Genomic DNA, 15,525 nt, shown 5'->3' on the forward strand with positions numbered 1-15,525 from the left:
ATTCTCAAAGAGAAATTTCTCAAAGAAAGATCTCTCTTCTAAGTTCTACTTTTGGCACAGTATTTTGAGAGTTATATATAAGTAATAGGGAATTTCTTTCCAATTTTCTGCTGCTTGGTTAATTGACCTTTTCCGTAAGAATTTTTTGTTGAGTATATGTGCTTACTCGAGAAGTGTTACAAAATCTAATTTTTAAAGTTCCTTAAAGCCCTTTTAGGAGACAGTTTTAGACTATCAAATTGTGTTTAATTTTTAACAATTTTTTGAAAAATTATAGCTTCAATATCCGTACATTCCCCACAAAAAAGCACTAAAAATCATGCCTTGCTGGAGGCTGCGGGACCAAGTCACGTTGCAATCAATGCCATTTCTGCCAACATGGACTCCTTTTCAAGTAGCAGGACTGCAACACTTAAGAAACAGCCCAGCCACATGGAGGCCGCTCACTTTGGGGACCTGGGTGAGTGACTCAGTTTTTGTTAACTTCTAGGAGGAGGGATTTGAGTATAAAGTGTGAAGTCAGAGGATACTGACCTGTCATCGGCTGGGGCTTTGAAAATAAAATGTTTAAACTGGACTAACAGCTAGTGTAATGGATGGCTCCATATTGTCTTTCTGTAAATGTAAAAAGCATGCCCAGTAGAATAATGGGCCGTTTCCAGAAGAAGAAATACATCTTCCACTGAGTGTGTGAAAAGGATGCCTCACTGCACTAGTACTCAGTGCAGTGCGAATTAAAATAATGAGTTTATGTTCTCCCAACACATGAGCAAGTATTTAAAGCTTGATAATTGGAATGTTAATGTAGATGCAGAGAAATAACCACTCCTATTTACACATAGCAGCTTGGATGAATCTCAAGGGAATTATATTGAGAGACAATATATATTGAGAGGCAATATATTCAAGGCAGTTCTTGAAATGACAAAATGATAGACATGAAGAACAGGTAGATGAGTGTTGGCTAATGGTTAGGGATGGCAGCTGGGTATAAAAGGCCTCACGAGGGATCCTTGTGTCACTGGAGCTGTTCTCTGTCTTGATGTTTATAAGTCTACTCACATGATAGAAACACAGAAAACTAAATGCGCATACAGTGAGTACTGGTGAAACTGGGGAAGTCTGGATAAGATGGATGGCTTGTGTCAGTGTCTTAGTGTGATTTTGATACCATAGGGGAGACTGGGTATGTTATATGTTAGTTGCTCAGTCATGTCCAACTCTTTGTGACCCCACGGACTGCAGCCCACCAGGCTTCTCTGTCCATGGAATTCTCCAGGCAAGAATACTGGAGTGGGTTGCTATTTCCTTCTCCAAGACTAGGTAAAGGATACTTAAAATTAAGTCTTACAGAGGCTCGAGATTTCCTGAAGTTCATTAAAGAGATGTTAACAACAATGGACTAGTTAACACTGAAGTCAGGACAGTCAGCAGGGGTGGTACGTGAAGTGCTTCAGAAGAAACAACAAAGGGTGAAGAAAAGCCCTTTTGAAAAGCAGATGAGGCCCTCAGTTAATTTTATAAAAATGAATCTCTCTGTGTCGTGCTGTGAAAGTTAATATTTTCTTAGTTTTTTCTTTCTTCTAATAATTAGCTTGTGTTTATAGTCGTAACCTAAATTTAGTTAAATGTGAAATAAACTTTGTTTTATTAAGTTTGGTTTTATTTTTCAAGATAAAATTCTAGATCTAACTATTCTGTTATAAATGAGGCTAAGAGTTCATAACATCTTTCTAGCTATACGCACAATTTTTCCTCAGGATAAGGTCCTAGAAATAGAGTTACTGGATTGAAAGTTACCCTGATGGCTAAGGCTTTGCTGTCTGTTACTGAATCCTCCAAAAAGGTTTTGTCATTTTACATTTTTCATCATCTGTTTTGCTATGCCCTTGTTAGTTCTTGTTGTTTTTTTTAAACCCATCTTTCAGTTTGATAGGCAAAAATGGTATATATTAATTTGCTTTTCTGAGATTTTTAATGAGATTGAACTTTTATTTTTGAACTAAAATATTTTTATTGATCTTTTTTTCCTTTGGAACTGGTATCGTAAGATTTTTTTCCCTTAAGAATTTACATGATTTGAATTGCCATGAAAAGAGATGCGAGGATTAATCGAGTAACATAGACCCTTCTAATAATTTAAATAAACTTTAGCGGTTGTTATCTGTTACTGAACTGCTAACTCTTTTCTTCTTTTAGGCAGATCTTGTCTGGACTACCAGACTCAGGAGGCCAAATCAAGTCTTTCTAAGACCCTTGAGCAAGTCTTGCATGACACCATGGTCCTCCCTTACTTCATTCAATTCATGGAACTTCGGAGAATGGAGCATTTGGTTAAGTTTTGGTTGGAGGCTGAAAGTTTTCACTCCACAACTTGGTCCCGAATAAGAGCACACAGTCTGAACACGGTGAAGCAGAGCTCATTGGCTGAACCTGTCTCTCCATCTAAAAAGCCCGAAACCACAGCAGCTTTTGTAACCGAGTCTCTTAACAGGAGGTTGGAGGATTCTGGCTCAGCCCAACTGGAAGGAATTGACTTAAATAATAGAACTAGCAATTCCCAGAACCACTTGCTTTCCCAGGAGGGTGACAGTGCCCATTCTGTCCACCTGGAGACGGCCAGGACAGGAAGTCATCGGGGCTCTCTGGAAACCCAGGAGTCCTCCAGGCTCATGGTAGCCAGTAGAAGTAGTCCGTCTTCTCCACTGAAGGAATTATCAGGAAAATTAATGAAAAGTAAGTGTGTGGTGTTGTCTCTCTTTATCCTGTTTTTGTTTGTTTTTACAATCTATTTATGGGCTTCCCTGGTGGTCCAGTGGCTAAGATTGCAGAAACCAAATGCAGGGGGCCTGGGCCCGATCCCTGGTTGAGGAGCTAAAGATCCCACATGCCACAATAAGCTCTGTTGCAGCCAAATAGATAAAAATAAATATATATATTTTAAAAATCTACTTACAAAGTGGAACTTGAATGGAGATTAAAAGGGTTAGAGTAATTTTCTCCCAAATTTGGGAGTTTTAGAATAGGATTATGTATGAAAAAAGAACAGAAGGAATGACCCCCTAAGAAAAAGAAATAAGAATTAACAAATGAAGAAGGGTCCAGGGTCATCACAGATTTTGAAATCAAATCCTTATCCAGAAAGGCTAATGGCAACCTCAGTCTTAGTTTTCTTGCTCTTTTACTGAACTTTGCAGGTAAAGTTATTTGTTAATTGACAGCAGGCAGTATTAATCAGGTTCTGTGTCAGGGGCTGTACTTGAATTTCACAGAGTAGTCACAGCAGCCCTGGGAGGTAGGCAGTTACCCAGTTTTACATGTGAGGAAGCCATGGTTTGGGAAGATCGGGGAGCCTGCCAGGTCATACACCATGCAGGACCTGCACTTCAAGTCCTGGTGTCTGAACTGTGGCTCCTCTTTTCTTTTTTCTTCTCTGTTAGCTTGAAAGCTACACACTCTTCATTTTTCAGTTATCCTAGAATTCTGATTAGACAGCTTCCAACCCATGTTCATCATCTTCTCTTTTATCTTCTCTTTGTTTTTCAAAGGTCCAAGTCGACATTCCTTTTTTGATTTTTCCTTTTGTGCTTTTGTCTTTTTTTCCTACTAAGACTTTATTAAGGCAGGTGTTTTTTGTTTTTTTTTTTTAAGGTTCACAGCAAAATTGAGGGGAAGCTACAGGAGTTTCCTATACACCCTTCGCCCCTGCACATGCTTCGCCTTCCCCTATATCAGCATCCCCACCAGAGGGAAACACTTGTTACAACCAGTGAACTTACCTGGGGGCATCACAATTACCCACAGTTTACTTTCGGGTTCACGCCTGGTGTTACTTGTTCTGTGAGTTTGGGGAAGTGTATAACCCTTGTAGCCATCATTGTAATACCAAGCAGAGCATTTTCACTGCCGTAAAAACCTCTGCTCTACCAGTTCATCTCTACATACCCACTCATTTCACTCTTGCCACCACTAATCTTTTTCCTGTCTCCATTGTTTTGCATATTCTGGAATGTCACATACTTAGAACCGTGTAGTATGTAGCTTTTTCAGATTGGTGGTAACATCTTCAGATCTTTTAGTTCGCTGATTCTTAAAATGGATGTAAACTGCTATTGAATCAGTCTTTTAAAGTGTTATTTTAATCTAAAAGTTAGCAAATTCTTCCATTTCTAGAAATATTTTTCTTTAGGTTTGCCTGGTCATTTTTTTAGTTTCTTGTTCCTTTATCCCTCTGTCCTACTTTTGACCCCATTTTTTATTTATTTAAATTTATTAAATGTATTCAGTATTTCGTAACCCTGGTGCCTATAGATTTTGTGTATGATTCCGGGTTTGTTTCTGCAGGTTCACACTTCTGGTAAGCTGTGGTTTTAGTGGGTTTTGGCTGTAAATACATATGTCTTTGAATTTTATCTTTGGTAATTCTTCAGGGACTCTGATTAGATTGGGTTCTTTGTGAGTGTCTTTGCATTTGCTTTTGCCAGGCATCAAGGACCCGCTTCATTGCTACCTTGGTACCACTGAAAACTAAGTTTCTATCTTGAAGTGAAGCGGGGAAGTGTGTCTGAGTTTCTCTCTGGGGGTGGGGGTGTGTGTGTATGTTTCTGTCTTGGGGTGGGGGGTGTCCCCACCCTCTTAGGGCCTCCTGCCCTCTTAGGGCTGTATGTGTGTATGTGTGTGTGCCCTCTTAGGGCCTTTTGTGTTTGTTTGTGTGTGTGTGGCTTTTTCAGGCCCTGCCCTCTTAGGGCCTTACGAGTGTGTGTGTGTGTCTTAGGGTGTGTGTGTGTCTTAGGGTGTGTGTGTGTGTGCCTTCCGTGTGTGTGTGTGTGTCTTAGGGGGTGTGTGTGTGTCTTAGGGCCTTCCGTGTGTGTGTGTGTCTTAGGGCTCTGTGTGTGTGTGTGTGTGCGTGCGCGCGTGCTGTGTGTCTTAGGGCCTTCTGTGTGTCTTGTGTGTCTTAGGGCCTTCTGTGTGTGTGTGTGTGTGTCTTAGGGCCTTCTGTGTGTGTGTGTGTGTGTCTTGTGTGTCTTAGGGCCTTCTGTGTGTGTGTGTGTCTTAGGGCTGTGTGTGTCTTAGGGCTGTGTGTGTGTTTCAGGTCCTGCCTCTTAGGGCCTTGCCTGTGGGTATGTGTCTGTGTGTCGCTCAGCTCTTTGAGACACCATGGACTCTGCACTCTTAGGGCCTTCTGCCTGGTTTGGGTCTAATTTCTACCCTGTTTGGGTCCCGGGCAGCTGCCCTTGAAAGTGCAAGCCTCGTGTCTCATGGGGGTGGTGGGCTTTCTCAGGTAAATGCCCTCTCTGTCTTGTGCTTTTGCCCATCTTGATTTGGACTGGCTCTTACAGTCTACAGTCCTTATCTGCAGTTGAGAAATCCAGAAAGCTTTGCCTATCACAAGTTATTTTTTAAATGAACAGAAGTTGACCTGAAGGGGTATAAGCTTATTATAGCTTATAGCTGATATGAATAGCATCATGAACATGGTTGTCTCACATGCTGCTGGGGAATTAAAGTGGTGTAGCTTTGTCATGAGTCTTAAAATTGGGTAGTTTGAGTCCTCCAAGTTTGTTCTTTTTCAGAGTTGTTTTTTCTGTTCTAGGTTCTTGTATTTTTTCTATAAATTTTAGAATAAGCTTGTCTATATCTACAAGAAACCCTGCTGAGATTTGAATTAATTAATTGGAGGATAATTACAATAATGTGGTTTTGGCCATATATCAACATGAATCAGCCATGGGTGCACATATGTTCCCTTGTCCTGAACCCCCCTCCCACCTCGCTCCCCACCCCATCCCTCTGGGTTGTCCCAGAGCGCCGGCTTTGAGTGCTCTGCTTCATGCATCAAACTTGTAATGGTCATCTATTTTACATATGGTGATATACATGTTTCAATGCTATTCTCTCATAGCATCCCACCCTCGCCTTCTCCCACATAGTCCAAAGTCTGTTCCTTACATCTGTGTCTCTTCTGCTGCCTTGCATATAGGATCATCATTACCATCTTTCTAAATTCCATATATATGCATTAATATACTGTATTGGTATTTCTCTTTCACTCACAATGCGGTAAGATTAGATGTCAGCTACAGGGAAAAAACTATAAAAAACACAAATATATGGAGGCTAAACAGCATGCTTCTGAATAACCAGCAGATCACAGAAGAAATCAAAAAGGAAATCAAAATATGCATAGAAACAAATGAAAATGAAAACACGACAACCAAAAACCTATGGGATTCAGTAAAAGTAGTGCTAAGAGGGAGGTTCATAGCAATACAAGGCTACCTCAAGAAACAAGAGAAACATCAAATAAACTACTTAACTTTACACCTGCTGAGGTTTTTATTGGAATTGCATTCAACCTATGGGTCAGTTTGGAGAGAATTTATGTTTTTAACTGTATTGAATCTTAAAACCTGCAGATTGAATCTGCTCCATATACCTACCTCTTTGATTGCTCTCTTTTGCATTGTATGGTTTTCAGTGTACAGATCCTTAATGTTTTGTTATTCCCCCTTTTCTGGTACTATTGCAAATAGTATGTTTAAAAAGTTTTTGTTTCTGTAGTTTTTTTATTGCTAGTGTATAGAAATATGATTGACTTTTATATGTTGACCTTCTGTTCTGTGTCCTTAATTTATTCACTTGTTATTTCTAGGAACTTTTGTGTAGATTGCCTGAGATTCTTGTCTTCCCCCTTATCTTAGAAAGCACTCAGGCTTTCACCATAAAGTGTGAGGTTAGCTATGGGTTTTTGTAAATGCCCTTTATCAGGTTGATGAAGCTCCCTTCTCTTAAAAGTTTACTGAGAGTTGTTTAAAAGATTACAGATAATTGTTTAAATCATGAACGGTGTTGAATTTCCTCAGATGTTTTTTCTGTGTCATTTAATATGACCATGTGGTTTTCCTTCTTTTGTCTGAGGGATTATATCGATTAAAAATAATAATAATAAGCTTGCATTCCCAGAGTAGGCCTCGTTTGCTTGTGGTGTATTAGTCTGTTTATGCTGCTGGACTTGATTTCCTAATATTTTGTTGAGCATTTTTGCACCTGTGTTTATGATCGATATTGGTCTATAGTCTTCTTACACTGCTTTTGTCCAGTTTTGGTATCAGTAATTCTGGCCATGTAAAATGAGTTGTCATTTCATGGAAAACAGCTGGCAGTGTTTTTGCCCGGTGATAAAATGTAAATTTTCAACTGAAACTTCGAATTTGGATAACTTCCATTTACTACCACATGCTTTGACAGCTTTAGAGAGTGTTCTGAAAAGATCATCGGTGATATTAATGATGTGATTTCTTTTTTTATACTATATGATGCAATTTATCAACATTTGTAAGATCTTCATAAGTTAGTTAACCAATAGTTTTTAAAATATTTGAAAATATATGATACTATAAAAGCACTCATTAGTTAAAAAAAAACTCTTTAAGCATGGTACACAGACCAGTAGATTCTAATGTAACAGACTATAACCAGTTTATTAATATGGTTTCTGATTCTACATTCTGATTAACTTTTAAGAAACTACCACTTTTCAAGTTTTGGGTATAATATCAAAGAAGAATGCTTCCCAGGTGGTGCAGTGGTAAAGAATCTGCCTACCAATACAGGAGACATGGGTTCAATCCCTGAGTCCAGAAGATCCCCTGAAGGAGGAAATGGCAACCCACCCAGTATTCTTGCCTGGAAAATCCCATGGACAGAAGAGCCTGGTGGGCCACAGTCCTTGGGGTCATGACTGAGTATGCACAAGGAGGATCAAAGAAGAATATAACCACAGTTACTTCGGAAAGCTATTAAAATTCTCCTTTTCACAGCTCTGAGGCCAGATATTCTTGATTCAAAGAAAACCATTTCTCTGTTCACAGCAAAGTGATATCTGTCCAAAAATCAAGCAGTTCTCCGTTCTCATTGGATTGTAACCTAGTGTTCATTCTCACACTACCTGGAGCTAGTGCCAACCCTGCAGATAAAAGACTCAGTTCCACAGCAGTGTCCCCACTTCAGGTGCCACTCATGGGTCCCAGGTTGTCGCCTGTATGTCAGATTCCTACTACCTCTTCCTCTTTTGGTAATTTGCTGTCAAGGCCCAAAGAACTTAGGGAAACATGTTATATATGTTTAGTGACGTAAAAGGATATTATAAAGGAGGGAAATGAGCTTCCAGATGAAGAGGTCCATGGAGTGAAGTCCAGAAGGATCTCAAGTGCAGGAGCTTCTATCTCTGTGGGGTTGGAGCAATCTCCCCTCTGGCACATGGACACATTCATGAACCCAGAAGCTCTCTGAGCTGCTTCATTTAGGGTTTTTATGGTGTCATCACGTAGGCACAATTGATTAAATCATTAGCTGTTGGTGATTGGCTTGATGGTCCACAACCCCCTCCACCACCCTCCCTGGAGGTTCGGGAGTGGGGCTGGAGTTCTGGTTTCTTCTTTGGCAACCAGCTCCCTCTCTGCACAAGTCACTTTGTGTCCATAAACTTTTCCTGTGGTTGAAAGAGCTTTATTATGATTAACAAATGATGCTCCTCTGGCCCCTACTGTAACTCAGGAAGCTGCAAGGGTTTTAGGAACTCTCTGCCAGGAACCAGGATAGAAACTATACATACACACATGTATACACATAGGCTTCCCTTGTGGCTTGGATGGTAAAACATCTGCCTACAATGCAGGAGACCCTGGATTGGGATGATCCCCTGGAGAAAGAAGTAGCAACACACTCCACTGTTCTTGCCTGGAGAATCCCGTGGACAGAGGAGCCTGGCAGGCTACAGTCCATAGGGTCATAAAGAGTTGGACATGACTGTGCAACTAACACAACAACATACACACACTATATATATACACACACACAATAATATGTATAATATACATACATTTCTTCTCATATCCTGAGAGCACGATATATATTTGACCCAAATAAAAAAGCACAACAGATTGAATGTCAAAGCAGATATGAGAATCTTAACAGTTTGCTATCAACAAAAATAAAGTTGCAAAAATGTAAAATGGCACCCTCTTATTAATTTTTTCAGTTTGGGAAATAGTTATTTTTTTAAAATGGTGTTTATGTTAACTTTTAACAGATTTAATATTGTTCATTTAAACTGAATAATTTTTTCTCATCTTAGTTCTCAATACCTTGCTATCTATAGGTAAAACTCAGATAAATGGAAGCTCAGTAATTTTTAAGATTGCAAAGTCCCAAGACAGAAAGTTTGAGATTCACTATTTTAACCTTCTGGGGTTGTTGAAGGTCAGATGAATGTATTCATGAATGTGAAATTTGGTAAAATGTTTTCAACATGGATTTGTAAATAACTTGAGCCCCTGCTGTGTATCAGTTTCCAACTTTGGAGAGGATATACGGAAAGAGGGTGTGTGAGAATAAGTATTTGCTGTTTCTCGTGAGCTTCTTGGCTGTGGGGAGGGCAGGGGGCTTCCTCTTAACTCCTCTGCTCCACCAACCAAAGGGTGTAAAAGCAACTTTGTGATAGAGGCTTGTTTTGTCCTAAGTTTATTTACAAATATATTTATTTGTAATAAACTATTTGTGTATTTGTGTGTGTGCGCTTGGGTGCACAACAAAGCCCTGCTGTTGGCGAATATGTTCCGTTACTGGTGCAAGTTGCTTTCTGGTTTTGAAATTGTCCCTGTCTTCCCTTGCAGGTATAGAGCAAGATGCAGTGAATACTTTTACCAAATACATATCTCCAGATGCTGCTAAACCGATACCAATTACAGAAGCAATGAGAAATGACATCATAGGTAAGCAGTGCTTGAAGCTGTGGCCAAAAAGCCTCTTTCTGGTTGTTAAGAGAATTCTGCTGCTGCTGCTGCTAAGTCATTTCAGTCATGTCCAACTCTGTGTGACCCCATAGATGGAAGCCCACCAGGCTCCCCTGTCCCTGGGATTCTCCAAGCAAGAACACTGGAGTGGGTTGCCATTTCCTTCTCCAATGTGTGAAAGTGAAAAGTGAAAGTGAAGTCTCTCAGTCGTGTCCGACCCTTAGCGACCCCACGGACTGCAGCCTACCAGGCTGCTCCATCCATGAGATTTTCTAGGCAAGAGTACTGGAGTGGCTTGCCATTGCCTTCTCCGAGAGAATTCTTCGTGAATATGAAATTCAGCATCTCCCTTCCGTGTCTGTTTTCAGTGTACTTATATCTGACTGTTGCTCACTTAAAAAGTTTCCCTCTTATTCATTATTATTAGTTTTTGATTTGAAAAATAGTAGCACATGTTTACTTGAGTACTTACTGTGTCCCAGACAATATTCTAAGCACTTCCCCTGGACAAACTCATTTAATCTTCTAAAGAACCTTTTAGCATAAATAAAGTTATTACTTTATAAGTAAGGAAGCACGGAGAAGGTAACAGTTCCCAGTGCACACCTGCTGTCTATAACTTGCCTTCGATAAGGCTCAGACATGGCAGAGTTAGGCTTTGAAACCAGACCCTACCTGGTAGGCTATTTGGCAGTGTTTTTCAGGCTACAGATTAGGACCAGTCTCCTCTTAGGTCTTCACCACCCCGCCCCTTCCAAAAAAAGACTAGAAGAATCAAAGTGCTTCACAATAGTAAGGGCAAACAAACAGCACTTCTGAAAATTGTTTCTTTTTTCCATCCTGCATAGGTATATCAATCTTTCTTTCAGTCATAATTTTTAAAATGTTTGAAATCTTTTACTGTGTTGTATCAGAAAGACCTCAAGTATGCCTATCAGTTCAGTTCAGTCGCTCAGTCGTGTCCGACTCTTTGCGACCCCATGAATCACAGCACGCGAGGCCTCCCTCCATCACCAACTCCCGGAGTATGCCTGTAGTCACAGATAAAAGTGGTTCATTATACATTGAATAGATATTTATTATATTCCTATTAAGTCCCAGTACTCAGTTTTGAGTTTTTGATTACAAAAATTAAGTGTTTTGATTTATGAAGTATAGCCTGTTATTCCTCTCCTAGCAGGTTCTTCCCAGCGTGGGGCTCTTTGGGTCTTTACTCATTATCTGGGGACAGCCGATCCCCTCCCTGGTCTCAGCTAAGCTTCTTCAGTCAGTCGCCACACTCCCAGTGCACACCTTCTGTCTGTGTCAGGCTGACAGGTGCTGCCCATGTGTTTCCCTTTTCCTCTCCCACACAGACGCCTGTAACACACGAGCCTTGTGGCTGTTGGTGGTTTGTCCCCATCTGCTTATATTTTGGAATTTTCAACCAGTTTCATTAAAGTGTCATCGTGGAATTTTGGGGTTTTCTATGTCGTTCCTCTTTTTCTATGTGAAAATTTGTTGTACCATCTTCTAGACTTCCCAAGACCACCTGTGCCTAATGATAACTGTTAGGTGTCTGAACAGATTAGAATGTGCCTATGTGGGAAATCCGGAGAAGGCAATGGCAAGCCACTCCAGTACTCTTGCCTAGAAAATCCCATGGATGGAGGAGCCTGGTAGGCTGCAGTCCGTGGGGTCGCTAAGGGTCGGACACGACTGAGCGACTTCGCTTTCACTTTTTACTTTCACACATTGGAGAAGGAAATGGCAACCCACTCCAGTGTTCTTGCCTGGAGAATCCCAGGGACGGGGGAGCCTGGTGGGCTTCCGTCTATGGGGTCACGCAGAGTCGGACACGACTGAAGTGACTTAGCAGCAGCAGCAGCATGTGGGAAATCGTTCACTAGCAATTCCTTTAGGTGTTTGTACCGATTGATAACTAACCTGTCTGGGGTAGCTGAGAAAAGGAGAGAGCTTTTGATAAATCTATAGTTCCTTAGGTTGCTATCCTAGAAATAGAATTACTGATTGAAAGGGTATGTTCATATTTTGAGGGATAGGGATATGTTCATTTTTAAAGCTTGTGCTAGAAACTGCCAGTTTATATGCCCACTAACACAAGGGTCAATTTTCCCATGCCCATGCTCCACTGTGTGTATTAGTAAACAATTAAGCATATGGATTGTTAAAGCAATTTTGTGCCAATTTACTAGACAAAAGGTGATGTGCTTCATTATTGTAATCCATTATTATATTTCCTTGGTTACTAGTGAGCATGCATATGTTTTTAAGTTGGCCATTTTATTTTTGTCCTTCAGTGAATTTTCTTTTCCTGTCCTTTGTTCATTTTTCTTTTGAGACTTTCTTGTTAGTTTGTAAGAGCTCTTGATACATGAATGAAAATAATCTATCATTCTTAAACTATCATATATGCTGCAAATCTTTTCCCTCAGTCTGCCCTTTTGTTTTGTTTTGGGAGTGTTTTAATTTATAGAAATTAATTTCATATTGAATCTTTTGATTTCTGCTTTTGCATGTATGCTTAGAAAGACCTTCCCTACCTCACGATCAGCTGTTTACCTGTATTTTCTTTTAATTGCATTAAAACCTGCTAATCTTGATGCCTTTAGTTATTGCCTGCTTTGATTTGCAGATGTGTATAGTTTGGATTTAGAGAAAAAGTTATTTACCATTTCTTTTGCAGCAAAGATTTGTGGAGAAGACGGGCAGGTGGATCCCAACTGTTTCGTTTCTGCACAGTCCATAGTCTTCAGTGCAATGGAGCACGAGTACGTTGGTTACGTCAGTTTCACACTCCCACATTCTATGTTCTTGGGAATTTCGGTTCAGTCTCAGGAAAAAACCAAGTTATCTCTGAGGGTTTAAATATTTTGAATGTTTTCAGGATCTTATAGGCATCCTCTCAAACTATCTTGGGCAATGGTTTCTTTTAAATACAAATTATGTGAATCCTAACAAAAGTAAAACATTTGTATTTTTAATGGTGATATTTCTTAAGTTAAAAGAATTTGTTTTTATATCTGAAGTCACTGGGGAGATTGTGACTGTAGTGTGATATAGTTTATCTTCTTAAACAACACATGTCTTCAGGTGGATATCCTGATTGTTAGTACACGCTGTAAGCTTAATGGATGCCGTAGCACTGAATCCACATGCCCTCAAAAAAATGTCCATATTCATTCTTTCATTTAACATTTATGGAAAGGGTCTTGTGCACGGTTAGCTATAGTACCTGCTGAAGGAGATTATAGCCTGAGAGTAATAGTGCATGTTGCTTGGTTACTGCAGTAGGAGGTAGCATGTGTTAGATGCTAGAGGGGAGCTGCAAACCAGTAAGAGAGGGGAGAGGTTGCTGCAGGGAGAGGAGTCAGGGAGACACTGTGGGAAGGGAGGGTGTGCTGACCCAGGCTGTGAGGCATGGCGGGCACAGCGTGGAAAGAGTGTGTGCTTCCCACCGGAGCTCTTTCCTTGGTCGGTCCCTCAAATTTTACCTTTTTGTCCACATGCAGGCACTTTAGTGAGTTTCTACGAAGTCACCATTTCTGTAAATACCAGATTGAAGTGCTGACCAGTGGAACTGTTTACCTGGCTGACATTCTCTTCTGTGAGTCAGCCCTCTTTTATTTCTCAGAGGTAAATTCTGCATTTCCTTTCACACTCTGTTAGATTCCAGCCTCTAAGCTATAAATGCTGGGGCCCTGCCTGTGGAATATAACATAGAGGAGACAAGTCATTTGTAAACACATCAATTGGGTTTAAATACCTCGATTATTGTGTTGTATTTAATGGCAAGAATACCTGACTGGCATTAAAGAGAACTTGAAAATTCAGTGTAAAATAGCTCTATAATTTTGAAAAAGCTAATTAAACTGCTTATAAAAGAATGCAGATTTTTAACTATTTAGAGCTGTTTTAAAACCACGGAATTTGATACTTGATTTCAATGCATAAATGTTTGCAGACCAGACTTAAGAAGAGAGAAGGGAAAGTAGTGAATTTTTTCCTGCTGTGTCGTCATTTTACTTTAGCCATGTGATAGGATTGCGCAGTGAAGCATTTGCAAGGAGCAGTGAGTAAACTCATCTCCTTGAGGCATGCAGTTTAGTGTGATGGGGTGTGTTAGGCTTCAGCTAATGAAATTGTTGCAAAGCAAGTGACTTTGAAGTCAGGGTAGAGGGATCCTAGTCTCACAGAGTGGTCACTTAGACCCACACCTGCATCCTGCCTCCTCACCAGGGTACAGTTACTTAGCTGATTCGAGTTCTCACCCCCTCTCTTTCCCTTAAGTTTAATTGAGCATTTGTTCAGGTTGCTGTGGCCGCGTGGAATGGTGGAAATAATCAGGTGTTTGAGATTGGGTCCAGTTGGTGTATTCTTTGTATGCTTGGCAGCAAGGAACCACTAATCCACCTTTAATTTTAACTCCTGTTCACTGAAGTTTGCTTTCAGCTGTGTGGTGGTAGGGTTTCTGTTGTTGCTTAGAGTTGTTTGTTTGTTTGTTTTGATTGGGGGCTTTTTGTTTGTTGGTTTGGTTTGGCTTTTTCCCCAAAAAACAATATTTCAATATTTTTCAATCTCAAATGACTGTAAGTTGCTGACTGGCATTAACTGAGCAAATGGATCTCTTTGGGGAGTGGTTTTGTGGGGATTTCTTTTCTTGATGTCCTGTATTTTAATAGTTGGTGCTTATATATAGATGAGAGATGGAGAGAGAAATCTGTTTACAGATTTTCAGTCTGATTTTCCTCTTTTGTGTGTTTACTTCCCAGTATATGGAGAAAGAGGACGCAGTGAATATCCTACAGTTCTGGTTGGCAGCAGACAACTTCCAGTCTCAGCTCGCTGCCAAAAAAGGGCAGTACGACGGACAGGAGGCGCAGAATGACGCCATGATCTTATACGATAAGTGAGTCTAGTTGGTGGAGGACTTTGGCACTGAGCAGATACTGAGCATTTGATGCTTGGGTAGTAGAGGTAGGTCACCTGGGTCTCTGCCATCAGGGAGCTCACAGGGAGCCGTGGAGGAGCTGCTTACTGGTGTGTACAAAGTGGGGGTTCCTAGAACACAAGTTGCTGGTGGGAAAGGGGTGTGTGGGGGGGGCATGCAGGTCAGTGATGGTGGAGGTCACTGAGGGCTTCACAGAAGGAAGATTTGATTGCATCCTGAAGAGTGAATTAGATTCTGTTGCCAAAGAACGTGGGAAAGAATTTTCTTGGAGGAGGCACTGGCATGAGCAGACTCATTGGAGCTTTGGGTGATTGAAAACTTGGGTTGGGACATGAAAGAAGGTGAAACCAATGGGAGTATATTGCAGTGACTACTCAGCCAGACTGACCACTTAGCAGAGAGCAGTTTTTCATTAGCTTTCCCTGAAGATGAGACAGCAACGCAGTCTGACAGGGAATGGAACTGGAAACTGTGTCTGCTCCTCATTTTCATCCAACTTTTCTCCTTCTGTGAAGAAAAGCAGTGTGATGTTTGTATCCACAAGCACTTGCTAAGAAGACAGCTTGAGGGTAAAGAAAGAAAAAAATCCATGGGACCTTAGGGTTGGCAGAGAGCTGAGAGCAGCTGGGTCAGGAGTTTCCAAGCTTGCCAGGCGTGCTCATGCTCCTGTCAGTGCAAGTGTCACCTAGGAACTTGTCAGAAATAGGTTTCCTGCCCTCTGGTGGAAGAGATTCTGATTTGGCAGGTTTGAGGTATGACCCAGGAATCTTTCTTTGTAAA

The 15,525-nt window shown here is 40.7% G+C and overlaps 1 protein-coding gene across 1 annotated transcript in view; it reads left to right on the forward strand.

The window, feature by feature from the left end:
- AKAP10 (A-kinase anchoring protein 10) overlaps positions 1–15,525 on the forward strand; it is a 41,763-nt gene that overhangs the window by 9,635 nt on the left and 16,603 nt on the right. Inside the window, exons 3-8 of the mRNA XM_055407390.2 lie at positions 278–460; positions 2,200–2,736; positions 9,675–9,773; positions 12,481–12,565; positions 13,307–13,430; positions 14,567–14,703. Of these exons, the coding sequence (XP_055263365.2) occupies positions 278–460; positions 2,200–2,736; positions 9,675–9,773; positions 12,481–12,565; positions 13,307–13,430; positions 14,567–14,703 (1,165 nt within the window). The remainder of the gene's footprint in view (positions 1–277; positions 461–2,199; positions 2,737–9,674; positions 9,774–12,480; positions 12,566–13,306; positions 13,431–14,566; positions 14,704–15,525) is intronic.

The sequence above is a fragment of the Moschus berezovskii genome, chromosome 20 (assembly GCF_049115385.1).
Source record: "Moschus berezovskii isolate FMDL1 chromosome 20, NW_MosBer_1.0, whole genome shotgun sequence".
Lineage (NCBI taxonomy): Eukaryota > Metazoa > Chordata > Mammalia > Artiodactyla > Moschidae > Moschus > Moschus berezovskii.